This window comes from Pleuronectes platessa, chromosome 19, assembly GCF_947347685.1.
Source record: "Pleuronectes platessa chromosome 19, fPlePla1.1, whole genome shotgun sequence".
In the NCBI taxonomy this organism is placed as follows: Eukaryota; Metazoa; Chordata; class Actinopteri; order Pleuronectiformes; family Pleuronectidae; genus Pleuronectes; species Pleuronectes platessa.
In genome coordinates this window covers 2,420,995-2,441,287 of record NC_070644.1, presented here as the reverse complement: position 1 = coordinate 2,441,287, position 20,293 = coordinate 2,420,995, and the positions used below count along the sequence as shown (strand labels likewise).

General features: G+C 40.6%; 1 protein-coding gene across 1 annotated transcript in view; it reads right to left on the bottom strand.

The window, feature by feature from the left end:
* Window positions 1–4,399: 4,399 nt before the first annotated feature.
* The window catches only part of LOC128425376 (seizure 6-like protein), a 71,286-nt gene continuing 55,392 nt past the window's right edge, over window positions 4,400–20,293 (bottom strand). Inside the window, exons 7-17 of the mRNA XM_053411966.1 lie at window positions 19,375–19,541; window positions 18,751–18,945; window positions 17,376–17,514; window positions 15,576–15,772; window positions 12,224–12,418; window positions 9,475–9,666; window positions 7,419–7,613; window positions 6,528–6,563; window positions 6,055–6,169; window positions 5,587–5,692; window positions 4,400–5,486 (exon numbers count right to left, since the gene is read on the bottom strand). Coding sequence (XP_053267941.1) covers window positions 5,454–5,486; window positions 5,587–5,692; window positions 6,055–6,169; window positions 6,528–6,563; window positions 7,419–7,613; window positions 9,475–9,666; window positions 12,224–12,418; window positions 15,576–15,772; window positions 17,376–17,514; window positions 18,751–18,945; window positions 19,375–19,541 — 1,570 coding nt within the window. The 3' untranslated portion in view covers window positions 4,400–5,453. The remainder of the gene's footprint in view (window positions 5,487–5,586; window positions 5,693–6,054; window positions 6,170–6,527; window positions 6,564–7,418; window positions 7,614–9,474; window positions 9,667–12,223; window positions 12,419–15,575; window positions 15,773–17,375; window positions 17,515–18,750; window positions 18,946–19,374; window positions 19,542–20,293) is intronic.

Genomic DNA, 20,293 nt, shown 5'->3' with positions numbered 1-20,293 from the left:
TACGCACATAGTCAAAATAGATTTTTTTTTTTTTTTTGGGGGGGGGCCTCAAAATTGTTCTTTGCCCAGGGCCTCCAATTAGCCAGAACCGCTGACCCCTGATAGCGGCTGAGATACGTAAGCAGAGAGAGAGAGAGAGAGAGAGAGAGAGAGAGAGAGAGAGAGAGAGAGAGAGAGAGGTGAGCAGATGATTCAGTGTGTGTTTGAGCACCTGGTCTACCTCTCAGTTCACTGCAACCATGCATAAATGATAAAAAAAAAGTAAGAATGCAGTAATAAAAATGAATCCAAACAGAGAAAAATAAATGAATTCTCCTCCCCAAATGTATAAGGCCTATATGCAAAGTAATGCCCTTATAATTTGAATAGGATGAATGTTCTTCTTGAGAAAAGTCGTTTTGTGGTCCTTTAAGGCAGTGATTTTCAACCAGTGTGCCGCGGCACACTAGTGTGCCGTGAGAGATCGTCAGGTGTGCCGTGGGAAATTATCTAATATCTAGTGTTGCACCGAAGATGTTTTCCGACATATGCATATCGGTAATAAACTTGACTTTCACTGATATCATTGGTATTTGTGGTTAAACCGCTGGGCACGTGCCGCGGCTGGGGGAGCAGTCGCCCCGTCGCCCTCCTCTCCACGCCTCCGGAGATCCGGCGTGCGGCACGTCTTGACGTTTTTTTGGGGGGGGAGGTCCTCTTCTGCGGTGCCTCACGGCGTCAGTGGTACGGGGGCTTTCTTTCTCTTGGACTCTCTTTCGGGTGGTGTCCCCCGCCGGTGCGGAAGGCAGGCCGTTGGAGGGGACCGGGTAAGGCGGTCGGCGGCGGCGACTCTGGACGCGTGTCGGGCCCTTCTCGCGGATCACCTCAGCTACGGCGCCCGCTGGGGGAACCCTCCGTTCGCGCGGGGGGGGCCCCCTCCGGCGGTGCGCCTCGGCTGGCGACTAGCAGCTGACTTAGAACTGGTGCGGACCAGGGGAATCCGACTGTTTAATTAAAACAAAGCATCGCGAAGGCCCACGGTGGGTGTTGACGCGATGTGGTTTCTGCCCAGTGCTCTGAATGTCAAAGTGAAGAAATTCAATAAAGCGCGCTTGAACGGCGGGAGTAACTATTGGCACTCAAAACAGGTCAATCGGTTTTAGACAGGGTTAAAATGTCCTGTTTTAAATTATCCTTGTGGTATTTTGACCAAAATATGTTACAGACATTTCATTAAGACCCCAAGGAACCATATCAACTGTGATAAAATGGGTATAATATGTCTCCGTTAAATAAAGTTTAGTTAAATCAAAGATTGTTTGATTAATCTGATTCAATACCTCATTAAAAGGTAAGAGTAATAAAGGGCTGAAATAATTTAAAATAGTGCTTTTTAATACATTTAGAAACTATATTACTAATTATATGTATTATATGTACTGTGTTAGGCCATAGAGTGTCATTTTGTGTCATTTTGGTTGGTGGTGTGCCCCAGGATTTTGTAAATGTAAAAGATGTGCCGCGGCTCAAAAAAGGTTGAAAATCACTGCTTTAAGGAACGTTACAGGTCCTCGGCCAGTTTACAGCGGATATTGCCCAGCAGCAGGTGGTTCCCTTCTGCATTCAAATGAACGGCATAGCCCAACAGGATATCATTTCCGTAATAGTATCACTGGGCTCAACCTCCCAGGTGATTGTTTTGCCTGTGAGGGTTTTCACAAAGATCTGCATACACAGACGGAGCACAAGATGGAGGGTGGATTCTTTCTGGATGTTATAAAACAGGTTGCGGCCATCTTCCAGCTGCTTACTCTGCTGGTCAGGAGGGATGCCCAGTGGAACTATATAATATCTAGGGACGCACCATAAAATCCATCTGAAATGATTGTATCGTAATCTCAGCACAGATATAATAAAAAGATGTTATGGGGATACGGGAGAGTGTTTTTTTTTAAAGGAAACGTGGGATAAACAGAGATTTCACTAGCTGGGTGGATTTAGATTTCCCCCTGATAAAAGCTAGGCAGTTAGTAAAAATCTAAAACAATACTGTACTACATTGACGAGATAACTGGGGTAAAAGTATAGACTAATACAAGTATAAAGTGTTTTGTGAAATATTAAGAGAAAAATACTTAATGAGGGCAAATGGTTTTGTATTTATGTAGCGCTTTTCTAGTTTTAATGACCACTCAAAGCGCTTTACAGTACATTTTTTACATTCACCCATTCACACACACATTCATACAGTGCATCTCATCGCAGCACTTTGTTATTCTATGGGGGGCCATTCAGGGTTCAGCATCTTGCCCAAGGCCACTTCGGCATGGAGATGGGTCAGAATGGGGATCGATCCGCCGACCCTCAGGTTGGAGGACGACCACTCTACCCCTCAGCCACAGCCGCCCCTGTGGGTGTGGTATACATCCTGGTAAAATAATTATTATGGTAGTGAATAATAATATATTAGCCAACCTCTGGCAGTCCAGAACTAATATATTTTTGGTTGAATAATCCACTAGTTAATGATTCAATTTATTTTAAGCAGGTTTAATGAGTGACAAACAATTCAAGTTTTTATCAGATCAAATTCCTGAAAGTTCCCTCATTTTCTTTTCTCATATATGTGCACATTTGTTGGTTTCCCCAGTTTTCTATACAAAACCCTGGTCAGAGATTTTTACTTTTCATGACAGGTTATATACTTGTTGATACTGGAAAATAGTTGCAAGTTGCAGCATTGAATTTCTATTGTGATTGCATAAGGTCACAGGTTTCTATTGAATGATTTATTGATTTATTAATTTAATAAGGTTGGAGTATTTTCATAGTATGATACAGCATAAAATAACATTACACTTATTTCCTCAAAACGTAAATGCACTGATACATTAATGACATTTAGGTTAAGCTGTAAAGTAAGACTTTGAATAATCAATAAATAACTTTTTTTTCATCTGTATATTAGTGTCAGCCAGCCTGCTGACGCATTATTTCGATCACATTACAGCAGTGGGGCTTGCAGTCAAGAACGTTATATAGCTGTCAGCTTCAGCTAGTGCCCCATTTTTTTACTTTATTTGTTTGCAATTTGTCAAATTAGAAGTATTAAAACTATGCCAAACTAGCTATTAGCAGCCCTTGTTTGTAGTGTAGCTATGGCTGTACAAACAGCTTTCAATGAATCACTGTGTTACTGAAGAAAACTTGAAAACTTTTCAGGCAGGTTCAGAAGTTATAACGAATAGATTTATTGATGTTTTCTTGAAATGGACATCAGAGAGAATGATTTTGAGAGTTGACTCCATCAAGCTCAAATTTATGACTGAGGCTTTTGGCTTATATTGCAAATGCAATAATCAATTATTAGATACAGAAGGGTTTGAAAGTTGTGGAAACAAATTGCTATCATGGCAGGAAGCATTATCTTCTTATTAGCAGTAACGTTGGCAACAGAAGGAATCATTAGAACATAAAGTGGTTTGGAGGTAGGGGAACGCTGCAGGGCAGGATTTGCCTCCCACTCATCATGGAAGACAAGAGCACTGGTATCAGAAAAGTATCTTCTCAACTGAACGGAAACAGGGCTGTGTGCTGTGGTAAAGGTAAAGAGCTCCTTCCATGACATTAAAGTAGATTGACATCTTTCCATGTTGGTGATGGTGGAATTGTGTTTTCTCAAAAAATCTTTACCAGTGGTCCCCCAGAGGTCAGGGTCTTCACAAGGGATCGCAATAAAAATCAAAGGGAAGTCAAATTTTAATGACTGATGGCTGGATGGATGGATGGATAGATAGATAGATAGACGGACGGACGGATGGACGGTTAGAAAAAACTGCTTTTTTCAAGTTTATGTGCAGAAAAATTTGAAAAGTATATATCTGTCAACAGAAGGCTGTTGCTATATGTGCAAAAACAAATTTGATTCTAACTGTGATGGATAAAGCAAATTTCAAGGTTACTCACATATTTTTATTTAGGTCTGAATGTGTGTGATGAAAGATAAAATATTTTGGTTTCAAATTTGTTCTGTGAAATAAAAACAACATGCAAAATAATTCAATCGAAGGCCTCAGTATTTACAAATAAGGTTTTGTACTTTTTATTCAAGTTTTACCATTTATTTAGGGAAAATGTTGACATTTGTCTTCTCATAATGAAAATGTACATTTATCAATCTGCATAAAACATCACATATACAGTACATCAAAATAAATACATCATCTGGTGGGTTGATTGAGCTTGCACTCAAAGGTCGGTCAGTTGACTACAGTTATGCTATTCACATTGCAACCTCCACATCTGCAACAACACATGTTTTGTTTTTTGAATTTTCCTTTCTAGTCCTTAGCCGGTTCAGTCCTGAGGTCATCAATCTAACTACATCTGAGAGAAATAAGACAACAGTACTGCACTGGCCCCTGAAGTCATAGATTTAAATACCATTTACTACAGCTAAAGTCAGAAGTGGAGCGGCTGGAGTAAAAAGCCTTGAAGGTGACTGCAGGCAGGAGGAGTTCTGGGACAGGAGACAGACGTCCTGTGTTGGACTGATTAGGAGGGGCACAAGGCAGCCACTCACCATTATTTCCTCCCTGTTATTGTAATTTTGTGGTAAGAACAACTGACTCCTGTGTGGTTATATTAAAAAAAAAATGAAGTCTGTCTCATCCATTCTTCCTGTTGATATATCCCCAAGACACTTAAAGTGGACAATTCCCAAGATTGACCAGGCGCTCACAGACAATGACCCTCGCTGTAGCAATCCAGCCAAAAATATTGAACGATCACAGTCACACACCATGCATTTCCTGTGACTGCTTCACAATAAAATTCACCCTTTGTTTGGCCCATTGACTGTTTTTAATGTGACACAGTAGGAAATGTTCCCTACATTAGCAGCTCAGCTGTAGTAGTGAGGGTATGGAATCACGCATTAACATCCTTTTTTGTCGATAATCTGGAAATGTAGCTAAAACATTCACTACCTTTTGATAAAAATAATAATACTAAAAAGGGCTTGAATACCTTCAGTCCACATTCCTTACACAGTATCCTGTCCCAGAATCCTTCCCCTTCTCCCCTCCTTAACTCCTTTTCTGTCCCATCTCATAAACATCATCTCCCTTTTCCTCATCATGTTCGATGTTCTTTGACTTTCTTTAGGTTTTTTCTCTCCATCTTACATCTCCCATCATCTCCCAGAAACACTGATGCACATGGGTTTGTTAATAACCCGTCTATCTCCTCTCCCGTTCCATGTTTCCCCTCCTATATCCCACCATGTCGTCAGAAACCATTGTGTCAAAGGAGGAGAGAGCAGGATCGATCACTGCATCTCATGGCAGAAGGGGCTGGACATCATCTATTTGTATTTACATCGCCTCCTCCTGGGCTGAGAAGGAGGGAGGAGAGGATGAGGAGTTCGGACGAGGCGGTCGGTCTTGAGTCAGAAATGTCTTTTTTGAGGCTTCTCATATCGATACTTCATATTCACGAGTGTCCTGCTAAGAATGACAAAGAAGATGGACAAGAAAGAGGCAAAATTTACAGTGTGAGTATCTGGAGTATACGGACAATGCGTTGTTAAATGTACTGGACACTCACCCCTCCTGTCTCGTAGAGAGGGTTGTCAAATTCTGTCTCTACAGTGATCTGTCGGTAAGGGTGGGGGTAGATAAGTGGCAGCCTTAGGTTGGAGTGATACCTGCACCTGATGGACAAAATGAGGGAGAGTTTATAAAATAAATAAAATCTTCCAGATAGCTGCCTCACGTATCCTGTGTTTGTCTGGAGTGTTGTTGGTGCATATCCAACAAATGAACTCCATATATGCTAACAGCAATATGAAAATGAACAGTCGGGGCCAGTGTACGAGCAGTGTGGTGGAAGGTTTTGAAGTCAAGCTAATAGTCAAATTAGCAGTTTCCAATGACCAATTTCAGCCCTACCCGTCTCTGTGCTGTAAGTTGCCCTAACTTGATAATATGAAAGCTGTATCAGTCTTATAAGCCAGCAAGTGTTATTTCCCGAATGCCAAACTACTTCTTAAAGTTAAGCGCTCCGAGATCATACCGTGTGACATAGATGTAGGCTCCTCCCAGCAGCACAGACAACAGAAGGACCAGGATGAAGACGGCCAGTGCAATGTTCCCTCCATCCAGAGTGGAGCCTGCGGTCGCCTCTGCAACTGAAACACAACACAAAGAAGCAAGTTTAATTAAAGGCAAGAGAACAAATAAAGCGCAAGAAGTCTGGTCAGGGATGGCTCAGCAAACATTAGTTGATTCTACAGGTGACTGCATGAATATAGACAGGTTGTTGGGCAAAGACACAAAAAACACAGACAATAGGAATGAACTAGGCAGGCAGCTGTTTGCTGATGCAGGCAGAGCAGACACATGGAAGCGTTGTTTGAGGGGTTCTTGTGAGTCCTCACAACAAATTGTGTGGTCCTTTCAGTCCCTCAGTATCAGATCACAACACACACACACACACACACACACACACACACACACACACACACACACACACACACACAGACTCACCTTCCAAAGCATGGTTGCCAAAGCAGTCATGGTTGGCTGCAAGACATCATTCTGTCAGTCAGTGCATATGAAAACTGACATCATACTTAGGTTTAGTGTGCAATTTTGTAACAAGGCTGCTTTGAATTCACTGTTCGCTATAAATCCTCACCGATCACACTGTTCCGCCTCTCAGGCTTTTTGCATTCACACATACTCTATATCACTTGGTTCATAGTAGCAAAGTACTGATACTGATACCACTTAATGACAAGTCAAAGTATAGTGCTTTAAAAAAGTATTTTAAGCAGGAATACTGTAGTAAATGTATTTAATGCTGTAAAATAATCCAAAAATAATATCATGACCTCCTTCTGCAGCTAACATAAAAAAGTAACGAGTTAATCAGCCAATACAATGCCCTTCATTTATTTTTAAATGTAAGCTCAGTGGTAGCTACAGCCATGAACAGAGATAAACTCACAGGAGATGTTGTCCTGCATTACTTTTGATACTAGAAGCAAAGTTTACCAATACTTATGTATGTTTATTTATGAATACTTATAATAAGTTCCTGTATGCATGTTTGTCTTTTAAGTAAATGCTCCATATGCTGATTCAAACACTGTTTGATTCAAAACTTACACATGTACTCTACTCTTGTGTCTTTGGTCTTGGAAAGGGAAAAAAAGGCCACCATTCTCATACCTCTTTGAATGCTGATCTAAGATTTGATAGTCGTTGTTTGGGAAAGGAGTTTAGCGAACTGTCGGTTGCATGAGCATGATCAATCTGTATCAACAAACAAAGGGCACCGAAAACCCTTGGGTACGTGCATAAATCTGCAAACAAGGGAGCTTGACATGCCACAAACATTGAAAAAAAATCCACCAAATTCTGCAGACGTCTCACCCCTGCAGAGTGGAAGAGGGCCGCTCCAGAAGGACGGGTTTCCCAGGATGCATTTAATTGCAACTTCTCCAATGAGCTCGTAACCTTGGTAACAGACAAAGGTTAGCGACTCGCCGGGCAGGTAGAGCCTCTTGGACAGGATCTGGTAGCCGTTGTCAGGGAGACCAGGATTTTCACAGGAAACAGAATCCTCAGCTGTAGAAAAAAAAAAGAGGAAGAAAGCTGGATGGATGCCGTCAACGTTCCTCAACATGAATCTGAGGTTTTGCATCACAGCTCGACTGACACAACTGACAGGCTCCTGCTGAGGTGACATGACTCAGGGATAATCTCCACCCCCTCCTCCAGGTGGTTGAGGGATGATTGGTATGGTGCATTAGCATCGCATTTACATATCAAACACTGCACACAAACATTAATAATTAAGTAAGCACATAGACACACACACACACACACACACACACACACACGCTCATCATCAGTCCTGGGATTATGGCATGCAGAGACGCTGTGATCTGTGTCAGCACAGGAAGGAGAGAGCCAGTCCTTTTTCCTTTCTGCAAGAAGTCACACAAACCCACTCATGTTAGATCCACAGCAGCAGGGAAAGAGCCTCTCATCTTCAGTTAACTGCCATGTACCCAGGTGACAGCTCTCTGTAGTCACAAGACTGGCAAGTTAAACCACAGGACAGCTTCAGCACACAAGCTTCTTTCTATTTATTTATCTTTTTTGCATTTTTGCCTTCGTTGGGCAGTTATTAGTTGAGCGGAGCCATAAATGAAACATTGGGGAGAGAGAGCTTACGTGAGGCAGCGCTTAGAGGAAAGTTTCCCTCTCAGTGGCTAGCTAATGCTGCAGAAACAACGTGGGACTGGTTTAATTTGAGTTTCACTTTTCTTTTCACTCTTACTTGGATTTAGTTTAAACTGCATTCACTGCAGTGCACATCAGCTGATTGATTAGCTCGGTACATAAAATTACCAATGGTTTAGTTTAAAAGCTAATACAAAAATAGTGAATATGCATAATTCATTTAATTTGTATTGGCTATTTAAATGTTGTTTTTTTTTTTTTTTTTTTTTTTTTATACTTTATTTTTCGTTTTATATATGAGCATAAAACAACAAACAAGTAAACAAAAGAGGGCTAGGACACGACAGTGCACACATTTGGAAGCAGGTATAGAAAAGTTAAGCATAGGTGCAGTACAAAATACAAATATTTCTCGCTTTTGATTGGAATGGAGTGAGATAGAATCAGGAGTCTTTATGTTTGTAGCGATCCCATTTCTTCCAGTATTCCTCTCCTTTATCCTTTTGAAGCCGCAGCACAAAAGTCAAGTTCTCCATTGCCTGGATGGAGTTTATAATGTTTGTTAAGAGTCTCATGGTAGGAGGATTCTTCTGGAGCCAGCATTTAGTAATTGCTTTTTTACTTGCAACCATGAAAATCTTCATGAGGTATGTGTGTCCTTTACTGAGACCCTCAGGGAGTTCTCCAAGATATAAACAGCTAAAAGAAAAGTCAAATATTATGTCCAGAGTTTCCACAATTAACTCTCTCACTTCCCTCCAAAAAGGTAGAATACAAGGACAAGACCAAAAGACATGAACACAATCTGCAGAAATCCCCCCACACTCCCTCCAGCAGGAGACCTGCGTACCGCTAAATTTTGATGTCTGGTTAGGGGTAATAAAAAATCTCATCAAATTCTTCCAACAGAAATCTCGCCAGAAATAAGAGTTTGTGGAAGTGGATTGATTTTTCCAAATTTGAAGCCACGTTTCTTCTGGAATTACTATATTAGCTTCTTTTTCCCAGCGTTGTCTAATATAATCTGTTGAGTTTTTATTCAATAAAGTAACTATTTAAATGTTTTGATGATTTATTTATACGACTGCATCCGTTGTTTGGAATACAAGAGAAAAAGTATTCTGATTGTTTTACTTATTCAAAATCCATTGGACTGATTACAAATATTACTATGTAAATTTGCATTCATTTATAACATTTCAAAATGACCACACTCAACCCTGCTTTGAATGATACTCACAGACACAGTGAGGGAGTCGAGATGTCCAGACAGGAGTCCCCGGCTCACGGCCATAGCAAGTAATGGTGGCGCCGCCCTGTAGGATGAAGCCAGGATTGCAGCTGTACTGAATGGTTGTTCCCACCAGAAGTTTAGGATCTGACAGAGACCTGGTGGAGTGCTCCACGTGGCCAGGATCTGAGCAGTACATGACTGAGGGAAAGACAACAGGGAAATAAAGAGTGACATATTGTTTTTCATATACATGTAGGGGAGAGCGGGGTAATGTTAGACATTTTTTACATTTGCTCCCCTCTAGGCGAGCTAAAATCATATATCAGTCAAATTGACACATTTTCCATTAATTCCGGATGTTTCCTAGCAATGGAAATTATCAGAATGTCTTCAGGACAAAGGGCAGTGAAAATATGATTGTTTTTTAAAAAGTGGTCTTGTGTCTCACTTTACCCCGGCTATCAAGGGGGTAAAGTGATCCACTTACTTTTTCCAATTTAAAACTACCATAACAACACATGTTGTAATAGTTAAAATCATGACAGCTAGATTGACAACCACACATTCCAAAACTAATATCGGACTAGTAACAGAATCATGGGGATTGGTCAATTTATGATTATTATGATTCATGTGATCTCTTGCACACCCTAGCTTACCTGCACATTGTTTCTCTGTCCAATTGGCAGGTAGAGGGATATTGTTTTTCTCTGCGTAATCAAATAACAGTTCACGGCACTTAACTGGAGCAAGGCCATGGAACTGGTCAGCTAGTTGTTTCAAGTGTATAGCAAGCTCCTCCTCCATCTTAACTGTGAATATTCTCTTTGCCTCAGTTACTGCACCCCAGGCTACTGATTTTACTTTCCCTTTCTCTTTTTTCTTTATGAATCTTTTGAGGGTTGTCTTATCAATATTTCTATCCCTTCCAGCTTTTCTTAAGGACTTCTTTCCTTGCATGACCTCAGCGGCTGCACTCTCAATCTCTGGGAGGGGTGTTTGGCCCCAGGTTGTCCTCCTGGTGTAGTTTCTTGACATGATGGCTTCTCTACAATGTTTATGACATTAAATGTGAAACATATGTAATGTAATATTACACTTAAATATGTGTAAGACTAAACTTAACTTGTCTCACTTTACCCCACAGCATTTGTCTCACTTTACCCCACAGCCAACATTTTAGAAAAACAACATCTCTTAGGAATTCAGGTAAATCTTCAGCTAGCATCAATCACATGGTTTTATATGTTGGAAGTTCATCAATATAAGTTCCTTATATTCACTTAACATGTTTCCTCTGAAGCTGTTGGGGAAGTCAATTATTTATCCTCTGCATTGTGGTAAATAATAAAGAAAAAACTCATTAAAAGTCCTTTCAGGAAGTGAACACTCTCTGCTGCCTCCACCATTATGCCTCCAATGGCAGCATAATTCACCGTAGCCTCGCCCAGCTACTTTTCACTGCCACTTGAGTTGATTAAGGTTTAACATGCCATATGACCGTGGAAACCACAGTACCCTGATAGGTGCAACCTTCAATGTAATGTATGCATGTTAGTCATAAGCAAGTGTCTTAGTTGCACCATGCTCCAATCTATTCAAAGTCTCTTTGGAGGGATGTCCTTTAAACAGATGGCTGCCACATAATCAAATAATCAGATTTGAATCCACTTTTGATCTCCCTTGTTTAACTTTTGCAGAAGCAAAGACATAACAATCAGGAAACTAAGTGTTATCAGAACATGCACACCAAAGAGAGATGCCATTTAAAAGGGGACTACTTTTTCCCATAGGCTGTATTGTCTTTGCATTGACTGTTCATTTAAAATAAGATGGTCAACTGCACAGTGAACAGTTGGCAGCATTTTGTGTTACATAGTTGTACCTCACTTGACTTTACTTGTACAATGTCTCATGTTATTCTACTTCGTTTATTTTTCCCTTTTATATACAGAAAGGGAGATTCATATTCATACTACTCACTCCAGAATATGTATCTGATTGTGATAGAAATCAATTTGTTTCACAGAATTTGATTTGAACATGTAATTAGCTTATAAAATATGAGAAACTGTTAAAATTAAACTACAGCCACCATATTAAGTAGTAATTGGCTTCACCATAACTGTAAGAAGTTATAACGTTAACATTCTGCTTACAAGTTTGTATCAGCAATAATAATTCAATAATCCATTTATCAATGTCGCTTATCCATTAGGGTGGTGGCAGTGGTCCCATCATGGAAAGGGCCAACATACAGATGAAAACAACCAATCACACGCACACCTACTGTCAATTTAAAGTCTCCAACAAACCAACCCAAACTGCTTGTCTTTGGACTAGGGGAGGAGAAAATGCAATCTCTACACAGATAGGCCCCAGCCGAACTGGGATTAAAAAAAAAAGCCTGCTGCTTGCTCTGAGTCGAAAGTGCATCACCCTAATTTAATAATACAATATGTAACAATAGTGATTTGACAAATTGAATTAAATGTTGTGCCTAAGTTAAGAATTTATCTAAATAAAGGGAAGACAATGTACTAACATGGAATAGAAATCCACCTTAGCTCAGCTTGGACATGCAGAAATCTGGAGTTGGCCGCAGCAGTACACAAGCGTAAATGAGGTGACTGAAATTAGCAAAAACATCTTAGGGAGTTTTTGAGTTCTTGTTATCAGTTAACAATAATGTCTACATACTTGGTCTAAAACATAACTGTGACATAGATGGAGTTTAAATAAGAGGGGAACTGACTCTTTTCACAGAACGGGGGCTGTGAGCTCCAGGAGAGGTCTAGCTGGCAGTTGAGGGTCTCCCGTCCCACCAGGTCATATCCAGGGTCACACTGGTAGGTGATGTGAGCCCCCCGCACCAGTGCAACATGGGATGTTGTCTTCCAGCCGTTCTGGATCTCAGGTAGGTCTGGACAGGAGTCGTTTCGGGACACCTCTGAGAAATGAAAAAAATAACAAACATTGATTAATGGCTCCATTATGACGTGTTATTGCTTGTGATCCAGGTTTGGCTGCAGGGAAGGGTAAAAAAACTACAAGATGAACAGCACCACATCTGATCTTGACATGAATACTGGCACATGCTCTCTGTGAGGAGGAGTCTTTCTCAGTGTGGAAGATTGATGGACTTATTGTGCAGTGACTTGACCATGTGGCAGAATGATGGATTTGATCTTTGTAGGGTGGTCTTCAAATATCAACTCCCCGGTGATTTCACTCTGACAACGACAATTTGCCATGAAGCTGCATTCTGAAAATGTTATCCAGTTTAAATCAGGCTTACAGTGGACCAGTCCTCAAGAAAATGATCACACGCTGTCAGTTGTCTTTCACATCTGCAGACAACTGACGGGAAAGATACATCTTTCCTGTGGCAGCAAGTTCTTTTAGATCACTTGGGGTTTTCTTAAGGGTTGAACGTGATGCACATTCCGCATCTTGGAAAATGTACTGATACTGTTTGATATGGACCTAAATAGACCTTGTGCTCAGGTCAAGTGTTCAGGACAAAATTACACAAGGGCTCTTGCGGGCGGTGTGGCCTAGTGGTTAGAGTGGTGGTTCTCCAACAAGAAGGTTGCCGGTTCAAACCTCACTCTCTCCCATCTGCATGCCGAAGTGTCCTTGGTAAGATACTGAACCCCTAAAATGGCCCCTCATAAATGTTGAGTGTACTAATGTGTCAAAAGATCCAAACAAGCCACCACATAGACCTTGTTTGTCAGTGTCACATCAGAGTCCCTTCTTCACCGCTCTAACTCCTGTGTGTCTCTTTATTTCTGTCTCAAATCATCATGAAGCAGCTGGTGGAGGCAGCCATCGGTTTGTACTCTAAGGGAGTCTTCCATCGTGATGTCAAATCAGAGAATATCCTCAGTGAATGTGGCTCCTATGGCCATCGAGTGCGGGGTTTTTCTTTTAAGCGATGATTGTCATCAAAATCAGTGCCTGTTCCTCCTCCTTTGTTTTTTCATTGTAGGAACCCTTGTGTATACGCCTCCAGAGTATCAAATGGAAAATACAAGGCCGACCCCACAACATTCTGGCAGTTGGGTGCACTAATGTTTGAAAGGCTCACACTGCTCACCACCCATTGGTTCCTCTTCATTGAAGTTCAAATCATCAGTGAGCTGTCCCATGTTAAGGTAATGCAGATTTCAATAGAGAGCCTGACTTTAATATGATCCTTCCATGTTACTAGAGATTCCTGTAGATTCCAGCCTCAAGTACTTTAAGCAAAAGATGTTTATTTCTCTGTATTGCTATATGAATATTATTATGTAAGGACAATAATAGGCTTTATCATGATTTATGTGCTTGATTAATCGATTAAATCAGCTACAGATTTCTCTTGTTTTACCCATTCATAAAAAAATAGGCATATGTATTGCTCTGTGGATGCCAATGTCTTGAAAAAGAGAAAAAGAAAACCAAACTGCTTCCAGTTGTAAACCGTGCCAAAAAGAAAATACAAAACATTAATACAATTCACACTGTTAAAAGACAGAAAAAAATCATTACAGCCTCGAGAAACATGGAAATAAGAAGCCTCCTGTTGGGACTAGTGTGCACGTGTATGCATATGTATATTTGATGATTGATCGGACAGCCTACAGTACTGCATTACACTGTACAATATAAAAAGCCCACAGGGATTTGTAAGTTGAAGTTCCTGGATCAATTATTCATTCTCTATTGACTTGGTTCTCCTCCTCCGTGAAGCCTGCATGTGTGTGATGGGTAATTTATTCTCAATACACACACGCACACACACACGCACACACACACACACACACACACACAAACACACACACACACACTCACACACACAGGCACACAGGTATATAAAGTGAGTAGCCCACATATTCATGCTGGGTCTACTTGATTTACTCCTATGGGAAACCTGTGAGAGCTTGTGGTGTCAGGAGGATGACAAGTAAATTGGACAGTGTGTGTCTCGGTGCGATTCTAAATTGGTGTCAGGTGTTGGATATGGGGAGCACAGCAGATTACTGTGTGTAGAAGGAGCGACTGAGCGTATTTGGCTGCTTGTGAAACTCTGTGGCTTGTGTGTGAATGAGGCACAGTTGCGAGATGGAGAAACAAATGTGATGTGATTGAATAAGGGCAGAGGGAAATGAAAGAAAAGACAAATAAAGATGAGGGGGGAAAAAAGGGAAGATGAAAAATGAAAATTTAAATGAAGGGGGGGGGGGGGGGACTGAATTAAAGTAAAGGTTTTCAGATCTATCTTGTAATCACACTCGGACAAATAAAAACTAGGATCCTGGCTGACCATGCTACATTTAGAAACGTCCAGACCGTCAGCCTCTCTACATTGGACTGTATTCTTCATAGGAATGCCATGCTGATGAAACAAGTGATCAGGGTCCCATTCGAACGGAACACAGCCATCAAGGAGTTACGGCGAGAGTTTGTGCTTGTAAGTACCAACATTCAGCACTGACACATGCATGTATTGTACCTGTAATCCAATATTGTTCCTTTTCTACAGTGATGCCTAATACATTTTTGTGAAGGGGGAGGGTGGGGTTGAGCAGGCCGGTTTAGAGTACTGTACTGTTCTCTGTGTGTACCAAATAAGCTTATTTGTGTGCTGTTTTATGTTTGACTATGAAAAAAGTAGGCCTACACTGAGACATTTTACGAAAGGAGAAATGGCTCATTCTCCAGAGTCATTGTCATTCATATGGTGTGTTCCATTTCGATGATTGTGTTTTCAATTTTGCACTTCAGTGTGCTGTAAATGCTTGGTAGTGTGCAGCAAATGCCTAGTTGTGTGTACTCAATGAATGGTATGTGTGTGTCATTTGAAAATATGGCTGTGTGTACCAAATGAAAACACGAGTTCCATTTTGTGAACAGTTAAGAGATTTGTAAAGGGAGTGTCAGCTTTAGCATTTTGTGTGTGAGGTTTTCAGTTTTCTGTGTGCAGTTTTGAGAAAGCCGTTATTGTTTTGAAAAAACGTGTGTTAACAATTGTGAAAAACTGTAATAGGATCAGTTATGGTTTTGTTTTGTTGTAGGATTTGCTGAAAATAATAAAAATGTAACTATCACCAGACTCTCACCCATGTAGTTGATGATGAAGCCCTCGCCCTTGCCAAAGACGAGCCCCGCCGGGTCGGAGTGGAAGGTGACAGTAAGGTCAGGGGTGGTGGAGGAGAGCTTGAAGGGGCTGCTTCCTCCCACGTACCGCCCAAGGATACGTGTGGTTACTTCATCGCCATCAGTGATTGTCAACATGTCACTGTCGCTGATGTTAAGTCTGAGGACAGGGAGAGAGAGAGAGAGAGAGAGAGAGAGAGAGAGAGAGAGAGAGAGATATCAGTTTCTGATGACTCAGAGTAATCATGTTGACAGCCGACTATGTGGAGGACAGAATGACCTCAAAGGCTAAATGCTGCATTGATCTCCAGGCAGAATGTTCAACAGTGTGTAAAAACAGTTTTTTTGTATTGGCACCGAGACGTGTTCGAGGCTGTAAAAGCGAGCAAGGTTTGGAATACTTAAATATCTGTAAATATGATGCAACATATTTATGCCGAAGAACTGAAGTATGTAATTAGATTGGTGCTCGCAGGGAGTCGAGATACACTTGTCAGACCCATTACATACATCAGATAAAATTTGTTTAATAAATGGATTCATTTTTAAAGGATGTAGGCCAAGTAGAATTGAAATGTGGTGATGGTTGTTTAATTAATCTATGCACTCATGCCTTTGATTTACTGTGATTTGTTACACATATCTTACTTATTATGTTGTGAGATGAAGCTGTACAAAACATTGTCCTAAATTAGACACTTTTAGCTGGAAACAAATCCATTACATTATTTTTGGGCTGTATTCAAGTGAATGTGAATAATTCAAATATATGGTTGGAAAATAAGTCATTCACTTGATGAAAAGCTTTAAACTTGATGCCAATGAGGTATGAAGTATGAAGTAAAAACTGAGCAGTGGGGAACAGCACCCAAGGATCTGTATACATCTGTGGATCTGTATACGGACATATTGGCATAGTGACGTGATGATGTGAGTCATATTAGATTTTAATGGAATATTCTATTAGCAGCTCATGTAAATACAGAAATATAGTCAAAGCTTTCATAACTGCGATATAATTTTCTCCAAAACAGCATCAAGAGTTCTTGGAGCATTTTGATCACAGTAGACTTGTCCTGATCTGTCTTTACATTAGATGCAAGCCAGGGCCTATTTTAAAAACCCCTTTCTGCCTTGCAAGCCTTTAAACTGATAGGCTCCTTCCTACATCTCCAGTCTTATTACTCTCCACCATGTCCTTCATGCTGCCTTGAAGCTGGTTATTTAACTGCTTCAACATAAATATTTTTGACTCACTGAGCTCATCTGCTTTGGAATAAATTCACTGTGAATTATCAGGAGGCAGCTCAGCAGAGATTTTCTGATTTGATCCATCCTTTTCGCTGTGCTCTGCTCCCTCATGCTTTTACTGGCTGGGTAAACACAGAACAGATTTCTACTTTTATACCTCAATTCTGTTATGGTTATTTGCTTTCAGTCAGAAAAATACTAATAAGACATTTAGCAGTGCAGTGATCCTAAACCAGATCTTCTCAGTGTGACATCCCAAATTAAAATTAAACTTATGAACATAGTTTACTTTAGATTTACACTGGACCTGTCTGAGATGTCAGCAACCTTGTCAGGGTTTGACTTTAATGGTTCAGTGCATGAGCAGGAACACAGAAATATCAATATGCACAACATCTGGAGAGAGTGCTCCTCACATACAGTTTTAATGACAACATCTGGCTCTTGGATGGGACAAACTCTGAATCGGAGCAGACGTTGGGATGTGAGTCTATGTGTTGACGTTAACTCACAGTTGTACATCAAGCAGCACCCGTTTGTCCTCCCCGACATGTATCCTCCAGCTGCAGTCCTCCCCCTCTCCGTACCACTCTGGCCAGTTTGGAGACAGAATCACGCCCCCTGGACCAGTCAGGTCTCCTCCACACTGTGCTGCAGAGAGACAGGGGGACAGACTGAAGAATGAGAAACAACAGTAGTATATCATTTAATTCAAAGGAAGTAAGTGGTGCTTGTTGACAGGTGTTGTTTCCTTCGGTCAGAGCCATGCTAGCTGTTTCCCCTTAATTTCAGTCTTAAAGATAATCAAAACAATGTAAGATAAGCTAAGATGAGATAAACTAAATCAACAGTCTCTGAGCTTTATCTTCTGATTCAGACGGGAGGTTAAATTTGTATGTGAATCTCAGCAAGAAAAGCAAATAAGAGCCGGTTGAACGTGTCGAACTATTCCAGGAGACTGCATCATATTCACCAGTTTTTTCATATCAATATGTTTGCTTATTATATTTTGTGCTCATGGATAAGAATTATCCTTTTTTCCCCTGTAAACCATGAACGTGTAGAGGTTACACCAATTCAACTTTACTATGGTTTATGATTTAGCTACCAGGATTTAGGGTAAATCCTGGTCTGGTCTAATACAGAAAAAGTTCATAGAGACACAACTTACAAATATGAATTCAACCAGGGGAAATCTGATTCTGATTCTGGAATCAAACCAAATTCTTACAGTCATTGGTTTTCTTTCCCACTGCTGTTAATTAATATAGCATTTCATAAAAAAAAACATATAAGTTTAAAAGTTGAGGGTACTGTTAGAAAAAATGAAAACTTAGTGTATATGTTTCACAAATCATGACATTAATTTTCACTAAATGCTGTGAGAGTGGGTTCAAATGTGAGCATAAACAGCTTTTAAAGGTTAATTATGGGAATCTTGAGTTGAATATTCAATCTAGATAAAAAATATTTCCTTTTCAGTTTTTTATCTGAATAAAAATGCAGCGAAAGTGTGATGTTTTTTTGAGTAGTGTCTTCAGTGCTCACAACCTCCACCGTCAGATCGAGTCTGTATATTTCCTAATAACGGCAAGGTCAACGGAGCACTCTCTCTGAGCTCAATGTCACCATGGCATCAAGACTGATACGTACCGAGTCTGCTAAGTAGTTGTATTTATTTCTGCTTACTTGAAGAACTGCTCTTCTTTTTACACTTGTGGTGCATTTTGTGAACGGAAAACATTCCACCATTGCAGCAGCCACCAACAAGTCTCACCCTCCATGAAAAAGTGGCATCCATCAGGCTGACACCAGTGATTCAAGACATTGCAGTTGAGAGAGTTACCTTAATTGAACTTATTTTCTCTTCATCCCTTTAAGTGTTACCTTTGCAAATCGGCTCTGTGTCATTCCAGTATGGATCCCTGGCACTGATGCACTCAATAACAGGGGGGCCTTGTTCCAGCGAGTGGCCTGCGTCACACGTAAACTGAACCACAGCTCCAACCCCGTACAAAGGGTCAGAGGTGGTGAAGTTTCCATTCTGGAGGTACGGCTCATAGCAGTGGCCACGCTCAAAAGCTGCAGGAGAAATTTTGGAAAAAAGACAGATAGCTAAATATGTCTTTAAAGTCACTCCGTATGGCTATTTGAATATATTCTTCATTTGAATTTCCTTTGTGATACCTCAACAAACTGATGCCAAATTAATAGATAATATATATCATTCTAATTCCAGAGACATTTCCTTGGTGAGCTTTTATTTTTCTCTTTATTGGTGAGGATAGGCGTGTCCACAATCTAACACTGCCAGGAGGCATTAGCTCAGACTGTGTCTCCTGGCTATCCAATCAGAATCCTCTTTAACAACAATATAAGCAGCCTTGCAGTCATCTCAGAAATAATCATGTTTAAATAATCATACAGTAATTCTACAAATGTATCAGTTCATATATAAACTGTGCTGCAGAAATACACAGATAATTGTTGTGTCTACATTAGCTTCCATACCTTCATAGCGGATGTTGAATCCTGTGTTGAGGTTAGGCTGATCAGTGATGAACTGGACCCTCACGGCTGGACCCTCACTGATCACTCCTTCAAAGGGTATCTGTCCACCGCGCCCTGAATCGAACAGCACCACAGAGCCGGCGTCCAGCCCGCTCCACAACACCAGCCTACAGGGATGGAAAGATGGTAGGCATGAGTGCATGTGAAAGGGAAAACCTTGAAAAACCTACTGCTGAGCATGTTGGTTTAGGTTTCTAGGTTTAGCTTTCCATGGCCTGTTGATATTATCAATGTTAGAGACGAAAAAGCTTTGCTTTGTTATCTTTTTTTCTTTTCAGTATGAGTTAAACTCATGTTTTTGTTTTCATTTTCGCAAATATATTGTTTCAATGAAGGTAAGGAAAACGAAAATCATCTGGAAATGTAAAATGAGAACTTTAACTGCACACATTAATTTGGAATCCAGTGAAAGATCTAGTTAAGAAGATATAACTGTCACAGATCCAGTAGGAAGGATCCTCAGTGTAGCTCCTCATGTTTTACTACAAAGTAGGGCTGCACAATATATCTAATATTTATCGTCATCGTGATATCAACATGCACGATATACGTATCGCAAAAGGCTGCTTGAACTGTGATAAATGCTTTCATGTTCCAAGCTCTGCATGTCAATATACATGTATGAGGCCAATCAGATGGAGCCCTGCTGCCCTAGATAATGAACTAAAAAAATTCAGATTATTGACGGGCTTGTCCAGGTTTTCCTGCATAGAGAATTTTTCAAATTATGTGCCGCCTCCCACCATAATTCTAGTACAGTTGAAATTGCTAGTAATCACATTCCATCCGGGCCAAACTGATGTCTATAAGCGTTTGATTACTGTAGAAGAATAGTGTAGCTTCTTTATTATACTCCTAG